Here is a 19,537-nt window from a genome sequence, read left to right as displayed (position 1 = left end):
TGTTTTCCTATCCCAGGGCTAAACTCGATCTCCAGCAAGTAAGAAACCACCTCTCTGCTATGGCTTAGAAAAAAAATGAATGTCTTGTGATTAGGAGGGCCACAACACTGATTTTCAAGAAGAGACACGTACTCTGCCTGCTGCTGGAACATAAGCTTTGACAAATAACGGGAGAGCAAGAGGAGGGAGAAAAGATTGAAAAACAAATGGCTAAGTACAGCAAAGCAGTTTTACTAAATACTACAGAAGCAAGTAAACTGAGTCAGCCAGTGAGTCTGCTGGACTACCCAGGGTATAATAAAGACAATCACCAAGGAACAGGTGATGGCAGAGAATCTGAATAAATTTCTCTGTAGTGTAGGTGATGAGGAAAAGTTAAAATTTACAGGTCATGAAAGTTTTTGGTTTTTTGTTGTTGTTTAAGTAAATGGAGCATCCTGAGCTTTATGCTGGAATACGTTAGTGGAGTTGGTGGCATTGAGAAACTAAAGAACTAAGTACTATAGCTGAACTACTAACCAAAACATGTCGTTAAGAAACACAGCTACTCCGCCAGAGAGTACACAGAGTATAGGCTGATTTATACCACCCTGATTTTTGTAAAGCTAATGCCTCTTTAAGCTGTGAGAATTGTGCGGAAGAGTATTAAATAAAGAGTGGGAAGGGAATAACCTGTGCATTGTTTGGTTGATTGAAAAAGTCCCAAATTTAGAGAAACTAGGTCATCTGAGGACAGAAGTAAAGTTTTGTCATAGATTAAAACTGACTGAGATGGGAAACAAAGGTCTTGGCTACCTTAAGCAAGGAAACCATCACACAGTGAGACTGCATTAAGTGGCATGGTGCATCGTGTGTCCTTGCAACCATGTAGTGCACCCACACAGTAATGCCGTTCATGGTGGAACCAGGCTAGTGCATTCACGTGAGTCTTGTATTGCAACTGTGATACCAGAGCATTCCATCATGTAGTGCCTAGCACCTTTGCAAGGAGCAGGGGCTTTTGGGGTAACTTCCAGATATGAGGCACTGCGTTGTGGAATAGTTAGAGGCAGTTGTACCATTGTAGCTGCCATGCTAGTTGCTACATGTCTGTACTGGGGTGAAGTCATTATAGTCAGCACCAACTCATCTAGATCTGAACTGAAGATCTTGTACCAAGTGTTGCAGCTAACTAACATTGCAGCCGCACCTTGGACAGCCGTTCTGTGTGGCTGCAAGAAGGTACACAAGGGTTGCAAGCTAAGTCAGCTTATTACAATGGTTTCTTGTAATGCTTCATTGCTTTGTGTAGCTGGGCAAAAGAGTAGGGCTAAGTGTAAGAGTGTGGCTTCCCAGTGACCAGTATGAATGCTAGCGTTGTTCAGTAAGTATTCTGGAAGGTTGGCTGGACAGGAAACTAGTGAAGTTGCATCTTAAATATAACTTCTCTTGAGTTAGTCAAGTTTAGGGAAGATAGTGACCAAAGAAAGATATAAAATGTGTATTTGGACAATGTGATGGTTGGTGACAGTTACTGTAAACAAATGTAAGGAAACATCCACAGGAGGGAATATTTAAACCATTCAGAGAGTCATTCATTCTGAATTTGTTACTTCTTTGTAAGTTCTTCAGCTCCAACTCCCTCAAGCCAGAATCTTCCGCTGCTGCCGCTCTTGCAGACTATTCTCCCTCCTGCTTCTGCTTGCACTGGTTCTGATGACCAACGTTTTTGTTGGTCTCTGCTTAATGCTCTCCAGATTGTCCACATTGTTCATAGTGTAGTGCCCAAATACTGGAAACAGTACTCCAGCTGATGCTTCACCAGTGCCAAGTACAGCAGGACAATTGCCTCTTGTATCTTACATATGGTACTCCTGTTAATACACCCAGAATATAAGCCTTTTTTGCAGTTGCATCACATTGTTGACTCATACTCAATTTGAGACCCACTATAACCCCCAGATCCTATTCAGCTCCACAACTGCCTGCCGAGTTATTTCTCACTTTGCATTTGTACATTTTGATTTTTCCTTCCTAAGTGTAGAACTTTGCACTTGTCTTTATTGAAATTCATTTTACTGATTTCAGACCAATTCTCCAGTTACTTGAATGTTTTGGGATTTCAATATCATTGTGTCCAAATTAAACCCATCTCCCAGGTGCTAGAAACCTCCTACAAACACTGGACATATACTCCAAGCATCTGAAAGCCCTCAGATTGGTTGGTTTTCAGGTGCCCACCACCTAGAAGCTGCATTGTGTTCTAAGAGGTCAGAAGACAGAACAGTTCAGAATCTGTTATAACAGCATTCTAGAAATTGAGTGTGTTAGAACAGCTACCTTAGAGAGCCCGTAGCACCGGAGCTGCACCATTGTAAGCTCTTGGTGTAGCTGGAGCCTCAGTCCTGAACAGCAACAGCTCCAGCCAAAAACTGGACACAAGGTTGAGTTTCCAGAAATAAAGGCACCCCAAAACTTCCTGAAAATGCTGGTTAGGGCTATTAAATGTGGGAAGGCAAAGAGTAAGATGCAATAATGCAGATATATATAGCTATAAATATAAGTACAGTGAAGCCAGTTGGGAGACTCTTCATATCTTGTATCATAATACAAGAACCAGAGGGCACTTAAAAGACAAGACATTTTAAATGGATAAAAGCAAGATGGTTATGCAAGATATAGTTAAGTAGAACTCTTTTCGTGAGCTGGGTAAGGAACAAATTTCTGTTTCTTTCCTCTCCATGCCCTTGCACAGACTTGTGATTAATATATGTTTCTGACTGTTAAGTTGTCGGATCCCCTTCTTCATCCGCCATAGGTGGCTGCCAGAGGCAGGATGTGAGCCTAGACGGAAAAGTGATCTGACCTGGTATGGCATCTGCCATATGCCTTAAAGAAAATACAGATGATGTGTCCATGAGAGAAACGTGAAGGTCAGAATCAGGATGACCATACTCATGATCAAAGACAGGCGTGAGTCTCAACATTCAGGGCCCAAGCATCCACCAAATATTTTAGTGCTTGTTTCCTTTTAAGGCTGTTGGGCTGCTCGAGGTTTGCTTTTAGATATTTGTGCTGCTTTTTGACTTTTTCATTAATATCATTTTATAACTTATTTGCACTTGCAGCCTCCTTGCCTTGGAAAGCTTAATCTGTCCCACCTCTTGGCTTCTAGTGCCATACCACATAAGCCATACAATGTACTAGCCATCCTTTCCGAGCTGCTCCTGGCTGCGGCTTGTTTCACTTCCTTATTGTTCAGCCTGGTGGCTGGTTGCCCTTGTTGCAGCTAAATCGACGCTGAGTCTCGCTATTGTTACTACTTTGCTTTCTTCCTTTGCCTTTGTAGCTTCAAATCCAGAGTTGGACTCAGAGGAGGCAAAGTGAAGGGAATAATTTGAGTGCATGGATAAGGCAGAGAGAAATTCTGCTTCAGACTTTTCTAGAGGAAATGTTGTGGGGGGCATTTACTGGGGTGGAATTAAGAAAATCACTGATGTGAAAATCATCCAAGCAAAACTGCCTAATTTGTGAGTTTAGATGAGGGTACTTGGGCAGCCCCTTGTAATGTTATGTGTGTGTGTGTGTGTGTGTGTGTGTGTGTGTGTGTGTGTGTGTGTGTGTGTGTGTGTGTGTGTGTGTGTGTGTGTGTGTGTACACTCAATATTCATGGACCAGTGATGGTATGTGAAGCTCATCCAGGTGGAGCTGCTTCTGCAGATGTGCTCAGTCACAACCGTGAGGCATTTCACTCTCAAGAGATACTGTTCTCGCTTAGCAGTATCCCAGTGCAGGATTCTCTATGGATTTTCAGGGACTACCTTGACTATCTTACTCAAAACACCAACACATCCCTATCTGGCTGTTTATTGTCTTTCTATCTGTTACAGCTATTTCTGTGGTGTAAACTCAGCTGTGATGCTCTTTGTATACTGCACCAATTCTGGAGGGATAGTAGTTGCACTGGAGGGCAGGACCAAACTTTCAAGTGTCCTGAAGTGGGGCTGAAAGCAAAGAGGAAAGCTTTGGGACTAAAAAAATGCAAAGCCTTATACACCTCTGCCCCGATATAACACTGTCCTCAGGAGCCAAAAAATCTTACCATGTTATAGGTGAAACCGTGTTATATTGAACTTGCTTTGATTTGCCGGAGCGCGCAGCCCCGCCCCCCAGAGGGCTGCTTTACTGCGTTATATCCGAATTCGTGTTATATCGGGTGGTGTTATATCGAGGTAGAGGTGTATGTAGGAAGAGGAAATAAGCAGTGCAAGTACAAAGCAAGGGGATGTAATTGAGCTATCACACTCATGGCATTTAAGTTCCTTCTTAATATTTTTTTAATGCAACCAAGCAGTGTAGCTGCTTCTTGGAAGATGTGAGATCAAAATTGTTTGATTGGGAGGGAAAGTGTCCATGAAAAGGTTTGTCTCTGCCTTCAAGGACTCCACGGTGCGAAAATATTTGAGAACAATTGTACTATGTGCACCTGGTCTTGCCGTGGTAGTTTATTCCATATATTAATTTTTTATGTAATGACCCTTCCATCAAAATTCATTTAGTGCTGGCTTCTGCCCTGGTATTGGAGCCCTGGGAGTAGTTTGGTATTTTGACAAAACATCCTTGCACATGTGTATTCTACACCCCACACCCACCCTTAAGAACATTTTGAAGGAATTATACTTGGTCTAGCATCATGGCACTTGGCCTTCGGCTTCAGCAGGGGTTAATGGGGCTCCTGAGTTAGTGATGCCATTGTGTTCAGCAGGATGGGGTAGTTGCTCCTTCTCTTTTCAACCCCATGGCTCAGTGCTCTGTGTCCATAGCACTCCCAGCTCCTTTTGGCCGAGGTGGCAGATTATTCTCTTTCAGTGAGGTCTTTTCCAGCTCCAGGTGGTGTGTGTCTAATCTTAAATTCTTGAGATGACTGCAGTTGAGGGGTCTTTGCTGTTTGAACACAAGAATCTGCTCTGTGCACTGCAATGCCTGGCAATGGAAGAATTTTTTTCTTAGCCAAGGAGGGAGCTAACCCACTGCTTTGTCTGTGTGTACACCTTGCCTTTTTCACTGGCACCATTTTATTCCCGACTCAGCACCTGAGGTGCATGCCGAGAATTGTGAGTAGTGTAGACCAGTGGTTCTCAGTCTTTCCAGACTACAGTATCTCTTTCAGGAGTCTGATTTGTCATGTACCCCAAGTTTTTAAGTGAGGTGAAACGACTTGCTTACAAAATCAGACATAAAAATACAGAAGTGTCCCAGCACACTGTTACTGAAATTTTGCTTATTTCTCATTTTTACCATATAATTATAAAAATTGTACTTACATTTCAGTGTATAGTATGCAGAGCAGTATAAACAAGTCATTGTATGAAATTTTAGTTTGTACTTACTTCACTAGTGCTTCTTACGTAGCCTGTTGTAAAACTAGGCAAATATCTAGCTGAGTTGATGTACTCCCTAGAAGACTTCTGTGTTCCCACAGTGGTATGTGTATCTCTGGTTGAGAACCACTGGTGTGGAGGGCCAGTAGTAGGTTGACCTAAAGGGTAATAATGTAACATATTTGCTGTTGGTTTGTGTCAAACCTACTTGCACAGCATCTCCAGCACACAGCCAATGCACTCTGTGCTGAGAGCATTGGCTAGGGCTCTGCGAGGCTGGGGGAATGGAACGTGTGTCTAGGTGCCTGAATGCAAGTCTCAGGGTAAATACAAATGTAATTGTGCCAGCCTTCTGTATTGACTGTGTATGGTTGAGAGCCTGCCAGGTGGGGTTATTTTATAGTGCATTTTTCCCAGATCTGGACCTTAGCGTCCAAAATATGGGTGTTAGCATGAAAACCTCCAAGCTTAGTTACCAGCTTGGACCTGGTAAAGCTGCCACCAGCCAGGAATCTATACAGTGCCTGGCGCACTGTGGTCTCCCCAAAACCTTCCCTGGGGGACCCCCAGACTCAGATTTCTTGAGCCTCACAACAAAGGGGAATAAACCATTTCCCTTCCCTCCTCTGGGTGTTCCCTCCCTGGATTCCTGGAGAGATATACAGAAGCAAGCTCCGTGAATCTAAACAGAGGGACTCCACCTTCCCTGTTTCCAGTCCTGGAAACACAAGTACTTCCCCCCTCACCCAGAGGGTATGCAAAGTCAGGTTAGTAAATCTAACACAAAGAGATTTTCCCCCGACTTCCTCCTCCCACCAATTCCCTGGTGAGCTGCAGACTCAATTCCCTGGAGTCCCCACTAAAGAAAAAACTCCAAGAAGTCTTAAAAAGAAGGCTTTATATAAAAAAGAAAGAAAAGGATATAAAAATGGTCTCTCTGTATTAAGGTGACAAATACAGGGTCATTTGCTTAAAAGAAAAAAATGAATAGACAGCCTTATTCAAAAAGAATACAATTCAAAACATTCCAGCAACTACACACATGTAAATACAAAAGAAAACAATATAACCTATTATTGTCATACTATTCTTGTACTTGCAACTTGGAAACAGAGATTTGAAAGCCAGGAGATAGAAAGATCACTCTGAGCCGAGAGGGTCAGACCCAAGACAAAGAACTCACACACAAACTTCCCTCCACCCAGATTTTAAAAAAGTCTTGTTTCCTGATTGGTCCTCTGATCAGGTGTTTCAGGTTACTGGTGTTACCCCTTTACAGGTAAAAGAACATTAACCCTTAGCTATTTGTTTATGACAACTGTGTATGGTTGAGAGCCCGCCAGGTGGGGTTATTTTATAGTGCAGCCACATCACTGCCTTAGTAGTTTTTGTATGTTATATAATGTATGAAGGAGCCTGAGAGAAGGAACAACTCCAGAAGTCTTATTCTCTGTTTGCTCATTGGAATGACTCTGTGATCTCTCTTGCTGGGAAGAGGTAGGGCTGAAATTCCCCACTGAACTCCTGGCAAGTGGGGATTATAGACTGGAATGAAAGTGGTGGGGAGGGGTGGTTTTTGTTTTTGTTTTTTCCTTTCTTCAGCAGCCCTTTTTGGATCTTGTTCGAGGGCCTGAAACAGTGCAAATGGGTTAAGGCCCAAACTTTGTATTCACATTTTTATTGATGGCCCTTTTTTGTGAATAAGAGGGATTTTTTCCACCATCCCCACCTTGTACTCACACATTCTCAATAACCAGTTGAGTGATGTTTTGTATGATGACACCGTGTAGCATATTGCTGCATTTCCCAGGACACCTGCAACCTAATATTTGAATATTTTGTGTTTATCAGGAAATTGCAGGCCACATGCTTCATTACAGCCTTCTCATTGACCTCCCACACAAGGTAGAGAAGGATTGTGAGATGAGAAGGAAAGGAGCCCACTCTAAGCCACAGTATGAGTGCCGCTCTGGTAATGCGCGCCATGGTTTGGACAAGTAACTCCCCCTCTCTGCCTCAGTTTTCCTATCTGTACAATGGGGGTAATGATACTGACCTACCTCACAGGGCTGTTGTGAGGATTGATTAGGTGTTTGTAAAGCACTTGGAAAGTGGACGCACTACAAATGCTGTGGAATTGTTAGATTTTGGTGAAAGAGTGCATGGCCAGGTATTCGTGTTCCCTTGTTCTCAGGCTCCTGGGCAGACTCTGTTGCGGAGCTGCCATTTGCCTGGTGCTAGATGGAACTGACAGTTACTGTCAACTTAATTTTCACAGGTTTTTTTTTTTCTCAAATCTGCAAATGCAAAGGAAGTGTACAATGACCATTCCCAGTATTATATACAAACAATGCTCTGTGGAAATGTGCCCCTTTTTCACACTTTCCAAAAAGAGAAGCTGATAATATTTCTGTACCAGGATTTTAAGTCCATTTCCTTGGGTATTTCTGGCTGGAGTAACCTAACCAGAAAACTGTGTTTTGAAGTCATCACTCATACTGTAACAACGTTTTTTAGGTGTCGGTCCAGGAAATAAAAGATTTGCAGGTGTGACCATGTGTAAACAGTATTTATTTATTTCTAGACTGTGAAATAGCTCCATTTCTGACCAGAGCTGTCATCACAGCCACACCCCTTCTGTAGATAAATTGCCAGGGCTACAGCAGTTGGCTGAGCAAAGTGAGGCTCTACACTTCACTCAATGGCAATTCAGTTTGTTTGTCTGTCTAATGTGATAGCGGCCAACATTGAACCCAAACACCTCCAGAATTTCAGGGAATGTTCGAGGCTTCAAATTCACTTTATCTGTTGAAGCTCAGGAAATAGGACATAGTGGGTGTGGCACACAAAGCACCTGCCGTCTGGTTAGCTGACCCAGCAGTTTCAGCCACCTCTGTAGTTATCTATAGATCAAGGAACTGGGAGGTAGCTGCCTTTAACACCTCCCAATGTAACAATACCCCCCATCTCAGCTCTGCTGATTCTCCTAATTACAGTTTAAAAACGTTTACATCTTGAAAGACTTCTCTCCCAGACACAGAGGAAAGAATTAAGCATGGTGGGAAGCCCATGGAAACCCTGGTGTGTGGGGAGGTAGAAATGGGAGAATCTTGGTATAGGGAGAAAGGGGGATGAGAACACAGCCCTGGCCATGGTGTGGAGGAGGGGAAGGCGGGATGGAGGGGACACAGAGCCCCTGACATGAGAGAGGGGATAGGGAGGGGCTGCAACAGGTTCCTGAAATAAAGGGAGATGAGAGGGTGATGCACAGGGAGCTTGTGGGGTGTGTGTGGAGGGATGCAGGGAGTCTCTGGTGTGTAATATACTCAGCCTACAGGCACAACACAGTGTGTGCCCCTGGTATATAAATGCCAGTATAAAATTGCATTTAGCATCCACCTGCTGCAAGCAGTGAATTAGGACAATGATTGATTTTCTGGGTTTGTGAAAACCACTCTGTACAATGTCTTCCCAGTGGTTCTCAGGAGATGGAAATTGACCTCAGTGGCCAGTGAAGGATTTACACCACATGAGGATCTGGACCCTTAACTTTCGCTCCCAGTCAGTTGAAATTAATCTCAGGATTTAATACAAATAATAGTTCAGTACTAATGCAAAATTATCTGCTAGCTGTTTTTAACAATACAGGTATTGTACTGGCTGACAGTAAACTCCGAATCATGTACATTTAATTCAAAGCTGTATTTATTTTTCAGATGTGATTGTCAGACACCAAGGACAGAAAGTTTAATTGAAACTATCATTCCTTTTACAAAGAAACCAAATTTGAGCTGAGTAGTTGGCATGTGTCTTAATAATGCTTGTTAGACTCAGTTCTCTGCTGGTTTAAAACAGCCTTATATACAGAGGATATAAGTATCTCAAGTTTGTAATTTTAGAACAAGCAAATTATCTAGTAAAACGCTGAGGACGCTGCAGATCTGGCAGGTGCAGGAAGTGATATACTGGTATGAGTACTTTAATACTTTTCCTCCTGAGCAGAAGAGGGAAATGGTTCAGAAGTTACCAGATTTTCTCTATAGCAAAGTCATGTATTCTCCACTTCTCTTTTTAGTGTAATTTATACCTGGGGAGGGAAAAAAAGAGGGAGAAGTAATGAGCAGTGAGTTGGTAATAATGAACATTTAAATACAAAATCCAACTATCCAAGATGCAAAAAAACCCCATCAAGTTAACATTTACGTTATATTTCACAATGTGTTACTATATATGGAAAAATCTCAAACATTTGAAAGGCTCAGCGTTAAAGAAAACAAGGAGCATATGTAATGTATGGTTGTCCAGTTAATGATAGCAACAGAACACCACCACTGGAGCTGTTGAGCCACAGCTTGGCCCAGGCATTGAGCCCTCTGTTCGGGTGGCACAAAGAGGCTGGAAGCATTTTGCAAGGCTTTATAAATATATTTGAATAAAACCTAGTAACTTACACTGGGTTTTTTGCAGTCACCAGCACATTTTGCCATCTGAACCTTGTTTTTACAGTTACTGATGTTAACTGCTACTTTCACAGGTACTTGCTTGCATTCCTTCTTGCCTGGAAAGGTAAAGTCCACCAGAACTGAAGCTTTGTACTATTCTTCACTGGTGCAGCTCCTTCCGGGGGAATTGGTGATTACACAGCCCCATATCTGCAATCCTTATGCAGGGGTTGCAGTCTCTATTCTGGTTGGGGAGCTGATAGCTCCCCTGTCACCTGCACATGGGCAGATTTCAACCCCCAACTCCCATGCAGGAACTCTGTGCAAAGCCCACTTAGCTGGGCTGCAGGGAAATTCCCTAAGTGGAGTTTCAATATGACAGAATTAACTAGAAACAGGCTTTTTTGTGCTATTGACACTGGGCATCGTAGCTCAGTGTAACTTCTATGTAAACTGTCTCTGTACAAGTCTAGCAGAATTTTATCATATTCTATATTCTTGATTCCTGTTTAAAACACAAACCACACCAGAATCTATAGATCATCATATGCCCTACATGATAACATTCCCTATTGCTTTTTAACCTCGTTTTTAAAGGTTGGGGTGTGGCTATAATGCTCCAGGCAGCCCTGGAGATCAAAAGCCCTTTGCTTATCTACAGATCAGATTCAGTAGCTCCTGTGGCTATGCCGGCTACCCAGCCAATGCCTCTCAACAGGAGCATCCGAGTGAGTTTGTTAATAGTGGACTTGTGCTCTAGGAGTCTGGCAGAAGTAACCCAGGGGCCGACTTTTAATCCTCTAGACAGTCAACTTTTGCCACACTGCACCATGAACAAAGGGCCATGTTTGAGAGGGCACTAGGAAGTCTCGGATACGGGTGGTTGGACTTGGGCCCACATAATGTAGGGTAGATGCTGGAACCCCAAGTTGAGACCCATGATTCAACAATCCCTAACCTGGGGTTGCAAATGAGTGTTGATGCTCAAGCCCTAAGTTAACATTCCCAGGGTCTGCTAACTCAAGGTCTACTAACCCTGGGCTTACACTGCAGTGTAGCTGTAGCTTGAGTGACCTGTCTGAAGTCACACAGCATATGTCCACACTGCAATATGACCTGTGGCTGGCCTGGGTCAGCTGATGCTGGCTCACAGGGCTTGAGGTGTGGAGCTAAAAATGGCATTGTAGACATACCCCTAGGAAGACAGTGGCAGCACTAAGATTGGAACCTAAGTCTCCTATCCTTCAGCCCAGAGCCCCATCTGCACGGCTTATTGGGCAGCAGTGATGTACCGAGAGGTGCAGATAAATGGTTATTAGCTCATGTTTGTAGAGTTTTGAGGTACCATCTTTAAAGAAAGACCACTAGGAAAATATGAATCTGTTAATTATATATACACAGTATTATGTTCTTTGCAGCACCAATCTCTGCTTGGGACTGTGCTGAACCAGCACTGTTAAGCCATCTGCCTTGCACATGGACAAGAGGCATGGATTCTCTCAATCAGCAAATGTCGGCCAATCTAAAACAACAAATATAAATGTGATTGGATGAGAAACTACGATGTGACCAAACAAAATATTAAGTCTACAGCTAATAAATTCAGCGGGCATGTGGTAGGTATTATTTTCTTGTAAAATATCATGATTTTGCACACTGTATATTGCTCTACCAAAGTGTTAGGAATAGTTTAATTTTTTTTTTTTATTCTCTGATTGCCTCCCAATGTTATCCTTACGGGGTCTCTGAGCTCTTTTTGTGTGTGTTTCTTTTCACCTTTTAAGTTAGGTAAAGAAAACATAACTCAGCTTCTCTGGTTGCCTGATGAAACTGCATAAGAAATACATACAAATAGAAGACTGTCCTTAAAGTTCTACATCCACTTACATGCTTTACTGGCTTGGAATGTTACAGCAAGACCAATCAAATTATTGCTGTTTTCTGGGTGGGACTGTTAGGTGTTCGGAGCCCCTTCTGCGCCTTCTCCCATGCTAAGAAAGCCCCAATTCTGTAAAGAGAACCATATGAGATTACCCTCCTGCACCTGTGCGGAGCTCCCACTGGAGTCAGTGGGAATGACTGTGCTAAATAAACTTGTCGTCAGTAGGGGGCTAGGTAGAGGCAGGGATCTACCCATGCAGCAATCTTTGAGGGCTTGAGGCCTCAGTGGTCAATGCAGAGTATGGAAATAACCCTTGCAGTTTCAAAACACCACACAAGGGGCTTAGCCAAATGATTTCCCTAAACTTATTAAACAACTTGAGCATGGAGAGGAAGTCTGTCTCCTTAGCTATCTGTCCCCTTGAATAAAAAAGTTAAATGAATGCATAATGTCCTGTTTTAAACTCTTAGTATAGGTCTCTTGTGAAGTGCACACACACATGTTTAGCACAGAACTTAGATTCCAAAAGTTCAGAGTTGCACAAAGGTGGATGTTACAGTGGGTCGGGAATCACTGTTTCTATTCCCTCCCCCCACATTACAGACTGCAAGTTTCAGGGTTTTTGGGGGGTGAGGGAACCAAATATTTTAGTTGAAAGTGAAATTTCTCTCCCTCATACACTCTCCCACACACTTTTGAAGAAACCTTTCACTCTCTCTTACTCCTGTATGTTTGACAAAATCTCATCTTTTTCATCCCCCAAAATGTCAATCAGCTCTCATAGCTATCGTGGTGCCTTGCATATCCCTGAGTAATTCAATTGCAGCATTTGGGAAGAAACGTGCAATTCACCTCATATTCTTTGTTGTTATGGCAACATTTCCCTGGTTCTGAAAAAGAAACATGTTCAGCCTTTAAATAATGTTGGTGGTGCTGAATTTTAGCAGGCTGCTATATTTTCAGTAGTATTTATTCTTCTTTATTAACATCATTACTGGTTATTGCTTTTGGGCACTCACAAGGCTATTATGCTTTCTAATCAACAGCGGGCTGGGTTTTTTCAATCAAGTTGACAATTTCCCATTTCAATCCCAAAACCACATTTAGCAAATATTGAAAACTGGACACATACCACAATAAAAAAATTTACAGCAGGAATCTTCAGGTCTGTGTTTTACCAGCCTCACTCCTGCTTTCCATGAGGATGGGCTTGGACAGGTCAGAGGTGAACATACAACAGTATTGGACTCATGGCAGATACGGCTATGACAGCTTGTAGCCAGGTAGCTACTTGCTGGGGGTTAAAAACAGAAAGAAAGATACCTAGTCAGTTGCAACTCTAGAAATTTTGTGCAATCCAGAAAATACCTGAATACTCTGATTTTTTTTATCCCATTGAGCTGTAGCAAGCTGTTTAAAAATGAATGCATTGAAGTCGTTGCCAAAACACTCATTGACTTCAACAGGGTCACAGTTTCACCTACTTTTGCCTGAAGACTGACTGACATCAGTCACTCTGCCAGTAACCGAGATCTACTCACCTATTCCCAAAGCTCTAACTACAGCCCAGTGTCTTCTCTTATTGCCTATTTTCTTACTCAGACAAATCTTAGTCATATACAAAAGAAACGATCCTCACAAGAACATACCGTGGTCAAGAGTCTGCTGTCAGCCAAACGTCTGCAATGGTGCTGGACAGGTGTAACTAGGAGCAGAATCTGGCTCTGATGATTGTTTAATGGAGCGTACATACCATGACAGGTTGCCATTCATCTGAATCCTTCTGCTTGGCTTCAGAACCTCATCATTTACATAACAATCAGATTGATCATGCTCAGTACAGATACCTTCATACAGTCTTTCAGGACAACCACTCCATCAACTGGGCTATCGTACATCACAGCTCCTATCCCTCTCTGATAAAGAGCAGCAAGAGCTGTTGCAGGCTTTCACATTGTACTCAAAGACCTGAACCTTTTCACAAGCCTGGTCTGTTAAGTAGTAACAATGAGCAATAGTTTCACTCTTTCAAATATTTATTTGATTAGGTGTTTCATTTGGATCTTGTTCCCTACGTCAAGGCATTATGCAGCTTGTCCATGGGAAATGAGAAATGTTGGGCTTTTTAACTATTGTTTTAGCAAAAAAATTTGAAGATTACTATATCTATATAATATCTACAGTGCTGTAAGCAGAGCATAAGAAAGATGAAGAATTTACATGCGAAAATAACAGCAAAGCAATGTAGACAAGCAAAAGCAACGCCCACATTCACAAATTCCCCAGACAAGTGGTTAGATATTGTTCAGAAATGCTATTATGCACTCTCCATGTCTCCTGGAATTCTTGTCAAGAAGTGCAGAATTTCTTCACAGTGCTAAAAAGTACAACTAAAATTGCCCGTTTTATTTCCCTTACATCCCCATGAAGCCTAACTGTGCAAGTTTAATGGTGGCCACTAAAATCTGTATAAAGACTAGACAACCTTATTTTTTAAATAGCATGGAAAGCTGAGAAAAATGATACTATGAGACAACACTGTTCAGGCTAGAAATAGCAAATGTAAAGAGAATTATTGCCGAGTCCTGTTCAGCTTAACTCCTGGGAGACGTCAATAGGACAGCTCTGGTTTAGGGACTGCACAGTGGAACCCATAAGCAAAACCATTTTTGGTCAGATTGTGACCCCACCCCCACCCCAGCCACACATGCATGTGGAAGGTCTTCCACACATGGGTCTCCTCTCCCTCGTGTGGAAGGGGGCTCAGGTGCCTCTGTGAGGATGAGTGAGCTGAGCACAGTTTTCTTTTACAAACTTTTTTGTAATAAATAATATGAATACGACGTTTGTTTCTGTATGAGGTTCTTCAACCTCAATGGTGTCGGGCTGATAAACTAGTTCTGGGAAAACAAATCAGTAATGGAGGTGACTATTTTATTGTAGAGATTTTTTTTTTAAACTGAAGATACATGCCTCATCTATCAAGCTAGCTAGTCGTTAGTTACTAAAATCCAAAACAAACACCACTGTTGAATAGGGTAGGGAGTTGATACACCATAATTCTGATTATAGCCATTAACAGCAGAAGGTGGTCTATTGTTTGAGATATTTGCAGGAACAATCGCCTAGCAGTTGCCTTACTGGCCAGTAGGTGATGCTGTTGTTCCATGACAATGTTGAAAACACATTTTCTTGTAAGGAAGAAGAGTTTTAAAACAAAAGTTTGGAAATCAGTTGGTCAGGCTTTTAGCTCTTTTATTAAATGATTTGAACCTCATTAAACAATAATATATATATATAATATATATATATATATATATATCAATATATCACATGGCCCAAATTCAATTAAAATATATTTTTCATTTACATTGGATGCCATGTATTGTCAAGTATATAATAGTGCAACATTATTGTTATATTAGTGCTCAGTTATCCTGATCAGGCTCACTACTACACGTGGGTATGTCACTGTCTCGCTCTCTGTTTTGCGCACGTGCACCTCCCCCCTTTTTAATCTATTTTTCAGTTACAATTATGCTCATGAAAAATAATGACATCAAATACTTCTAAAGGAAGAAATGAGGTTTTGGCCCTTGATATACCTTTCTATAGCTTACATTTCTCATGAGACTGTTGCTAAAAGTATAACATTTTAAGTTAGATCACATACAGATGGTATCCCCCTCCCAAAGTGGAGTATAACTAGTGCTGGATCACAGCAGGTATTTTCATTTGCTGAGATACGATGCTACATACAGCTACTAAAGCTGAAAAGCAGTAACAATGCACTGCTCAGCATATTATACAAATAGTGATTGGTCCTGCTTTGAGCAGGGGGTTGGACTAGGTGAGCTCCTGAAGGTCCTTCCAACCCTGATATTTTATGATTCTGCTAATTCTACAGCAGTTCAATGAGTTTCTTTTTTTACTTTGCATCTCTGTTTGATTTTTAGTTTATTAGGTAAATTTTTTTACCCTAAAAGTTGGATTCTACCAGAAAATACTTTCCCACGTAATAGGGAAATGAGCATACAAATCTAAAAAAGTCTTGGCAAGTTAATGATCTATCATCTACCAATGATGGTAATGTTACACAGAGAAAAGCCTTTTGATCATTGGGGCTAGATTTTACTATGGAGTTGGTTAACTAATGTAGGCCTATGGGGCCATGTTTTCAAAAGTGCCTCCAGGAGTGCGGGGCCCAATTCCCATTGACCTTTTAAATATTATTAAATCATCATTAGGGGCTGATACATCATAAATTCACCAATGCTCAGTGGGAGTTGGGGGACTAACTCCTTAGGTGCTTTTGAAAATTCCACACGGGGGGGTGGGGGGCGGGGAAATTGCAGGGGGATAGATGGAGCAGGGAGCATCTTTTTTCTTGCACCCCCACAGAATTACTGGAATTCAATAGTGGTTCGATTACTCAGGGAATGCAGGGACTGACTTTGTACCTGTTATCTCCAAAGAAGGAGCTGCCCCATTATGAACCAGCCAACACCATAGGACATGTCAGAGCACTGTTGCAAGGGTGGCTCATGGGCCACATTCCTCCTGTTGTTCCAGAAGCACTGTTGTCTGAGCCATGATACCTCCCAGCGCTATCAGAGGGGCAGTGGACCTCTGATTACTCCCAACCTTCAAAGCACAGCCAAGCCCATAAACTATTGCCTTTTTCTATGCTGGCACACAAAGGAGGCCTCACTTTAGGACATGACATCAATTCCCAGGAACTTGGAAATGCCTCAAATCACCTCCAGTATTTTCTGGCTGGACATAAAACTAGCGTCCGCATTGTTTTTGAGTGATTCACAGAGCCCTTTGGATTTTATATACATATATATATATTTTTTCCATTTGTCATACTGATGTTTGCTATATGTGCCACTACACAATAAAGTAAATGTCAGGTGTTTCAAGAGTTAATTAAATGTTCAACTAGCCTTATTAAATACAAAGAAATGAACCAGCATTATCTTGCACAGGGTCCAACATAGGTATGAGCAGCTGACCTCTTACGCTTCGGTGCGGTACAGTACTTAGACCATATTTCTCACTTGATACATCCAATATGGCAAGAAACATCTGCATCACACTATTCTACATTCTGAGCACCCAAATGGGCCAGTTGCTACTAGTGATACAAGAGGAGGACAGTTTGGCGTGTGGTTGTAATGACACCTATCAATGACTCCAAGCCACCCTATATATATTATGCATCCTACTTTAGTGTATCTGATTTTTCACATGATCATGTATGGCAAGACAGGAACCATGCATAAAATCAAACAGGACAATTATTTATTTTCTTTGTCCATTCATGAACAAAACAAAAGGCTTTGTTTGTGTAACTTTTATTTTGTCTTTTGTTAAAAAAATATATCAAAGTGATGTTTGAATGTTTATAAAGGAAACAAAAGGTTTTACAAGACGTGTTGCCAGCAAGAATAGTTGTTTATCCCCCAAAGCCCTAGCTTAGATATCAGAGCAGTGGGCTTAAAATTGCTTCTATGTATGGGGGCAGGCTTCGGGAAATACAATAGAATAAGAAAATTGATAGTGTATATAATTAGCTTCCCCATCTGCTCTCTTAGCACCAGAGCCACCTGAAGTCAGTGACAGACTACCATTGACTTCAGTGGGTTTTGGACCAGGCCCTTACTATTCTGGCATTTTAATGCCTGCACAGTGTGAAATTTGAAAAGACATACAGTAGGGTTAGACAGAACTCAAGAGTTTACTAGGGGGAAATAACTGACAAGATCAGGCTAATTTGGGAGTGAGGCGGCTTCCACAGCACTAGGCTGTTATGACAATTTTCATCTACAAACAAAATAGTGGCTTACACCATAGCTTCCCAGAGAAAAATCCATAGGACGACACACATTAGGCAGAAAACAGGCACTGCGTCCCCACACAGTTCTAATGGTACAGGATGGGAGTTTTATCAAGAAAATCCAAAGAGCTTTCTGGGGGATGATACTGTGAAGAGAAGCTGTGTTTCTTCAATCCCCATTTCACTAATGTTTTGGGAAAAGGAATGGGTTTTCTGTTCCTTTCATCCCCACTATGGGAAATATTAGATCAGATGCTATAGTCTTGTAAGTAGATCAACTTTAACAAACAATGAATGGCATTAGGCATATGAACAGCAGTAGAGAATATTAGACCTCAAAATCAGGGAAAATTCTCAATCTAATTTCAGAACTTTCATTAAAATAATTAAATCCTCAGCTCTACAAGCTATAAATGTTAAATATAAATGTTGTATTAATACTAGAACTCATAATTTAGGAGCCATTTCCCAGTAACCTGAGGAAAGGTTAAAAACTAGGTGTGTTTAGTCTTGGGAAAAGAAAACTAAGTGGAGACCCAATAAATTCTTCAACTATGTTAAGGGCTGTTCTAAAGAATACAGTGATCAATTGTTCATGTCCATTGATGGTAGGAAAAGAAATTAATTGGCTTAATCTGCAGTAAGGGAGATTTAGGTTAGATATGAGGAAAACTTGTCTAAGGATAGTTAAGTACTGGAATGAGTTACCATGGGAGGTTGTAGAAACCCCTTCAGTGGAGTGTGACAGTACTGGGGACTAATAGCTGAGCCAGAACTCTGATCACTTACACACCAATTAATTCTCCTGGGATGGACCTGGCATATTAGAATGGATGGCGGAGGATTAAAGAACTAATTAGCCAATTGGTGCAGAGGCTAGGAGGCGGCATAGGAAGGATGTGCTGGGAGACAGAGATGTAGGTTCATAGAACCAGAACCAAGAAAAATCCTTGGGTGGTGAAATCTCTTTTCTCTTCTTGGTAGAGGAGAACTAATGCTACAAATGCTGTGATGTCTGGGTCAGTAAAGGTGGTGGGAATAGACAATGTAAATAAGCTACACAGAGGTGTTTAACAATATCCAGCTGATGAGTAATCAGTTCATGGTATGGTATGTCTCTTTATGAAACACCTTTAAGTCAAGTGCACAAAATAATTGAGATGCATTTTTTTAAAATATGGGTTTAGTTAATTTTTTTTTGTAAATTATGTACAAAAAAATTACTGCATTCAAAAATAAAACTGTAAAACTTTAGAGCCTACAAGTCCACTCGGTCCTACTTCTTTTTCAGCCAATTGCTAAGAGAAACAAGTTTGTTTACATTTGGGGGAGATAATACTGCCTGCTTCTTATTTACAATGGCATCCAAAAGCAAGAAGAGATGTTCGCCCAGCACTTCTGTAGCTGGCAGTGCAAGGTATTTATGTGCCAGATGTGCTGAACATTCATATGCCTTTTCATGCTTTGACCACCATTCCAGAGGACATGCTTCCATGCTGATGTTGCTTGTTTAAAAAACAAAACAAAACCAAAACAAAACATTCATTAAATTTGTGACTGAACTCCTTGGAGGGGAATTGTATGGCTCCTGCTCCATGGTTTTACCCACATTCTGCCATATATTTTCTGTTATGCTAGTCTTGGATAATGACCCAGCCTGTGTTACTTGGTTTAAAAATACTTTCACTGCAGATTTGACAAAACACAAAAGTCCCAATATCAGATTTCTAAAGATAGCTGCAGCACTCAACCCAAAGTTTCAGATTTTGGAAGGTGTTTTAGAATCTGAGAGGGACGAGCTGTGGCGCATGCTTTCAGAAGTCTTAAAAGAGCAACACTCCGATACTGAAACTACAGAACTGTGAACCACCAAAAATGAAAATCAACCAGCAAAAGAACCAGCACAATCAGTAACATTGCAGGAAATGTGTGCCACTACTTCCTCATCCCTCCACTCAGACTTTCTATTACAGCTGAGGGCTGTAATCTGGGGTCCACAAGCTGAGGGAAC

At 41.6% G+C, this 19,537-nt stretch overlaps 1 protein-coding gene across 1 annotated transcript in view; it reads left to right on the top strand.

The window, feature by feature from the left end:
- Positions 1-3,596, top strand: part of ERGIC2 (ERGIC and golgi 2) — a 48,748-nt gene extending 45,152 nt beyond the window's left edge. Inside the window, exon 17 of the mRNA XM_030538231.1 lies at positions 17-3,596. Within this exon, the coding sequence (XP_030394091.1) occupies positions 17-42 (26 nt within the window). The 3' untranslated portion in view covers positions 43-3,596. The remainder of the gene's footprint in view (positions 1-16) is intronic.
- The last annotated feature ends 15,941 nt before the right edge of the window (positions 3,597-19,537 follow it).

The sequence above is a fragment of the Gopherus evgoodei genome, chromosome 1, assembly GCF_007399415.2.
Source record: "Gopherus evgoodei ecotype Sinaloan lineage chromosome 1, rGopEvg1_v1.p, whole genome shotgun sequence".
Taxonomy (NCBI): domain Eukaryota; kingdom Metazoa; phylum Chordata; order Testudines; family Testudinidae; genus Gopherus; species Gopherus evgoodei.
Note: the sequence above shows the minus strand (reverse complement) of the source record. Positions and strands in the feature narration are given on the sequence as shown.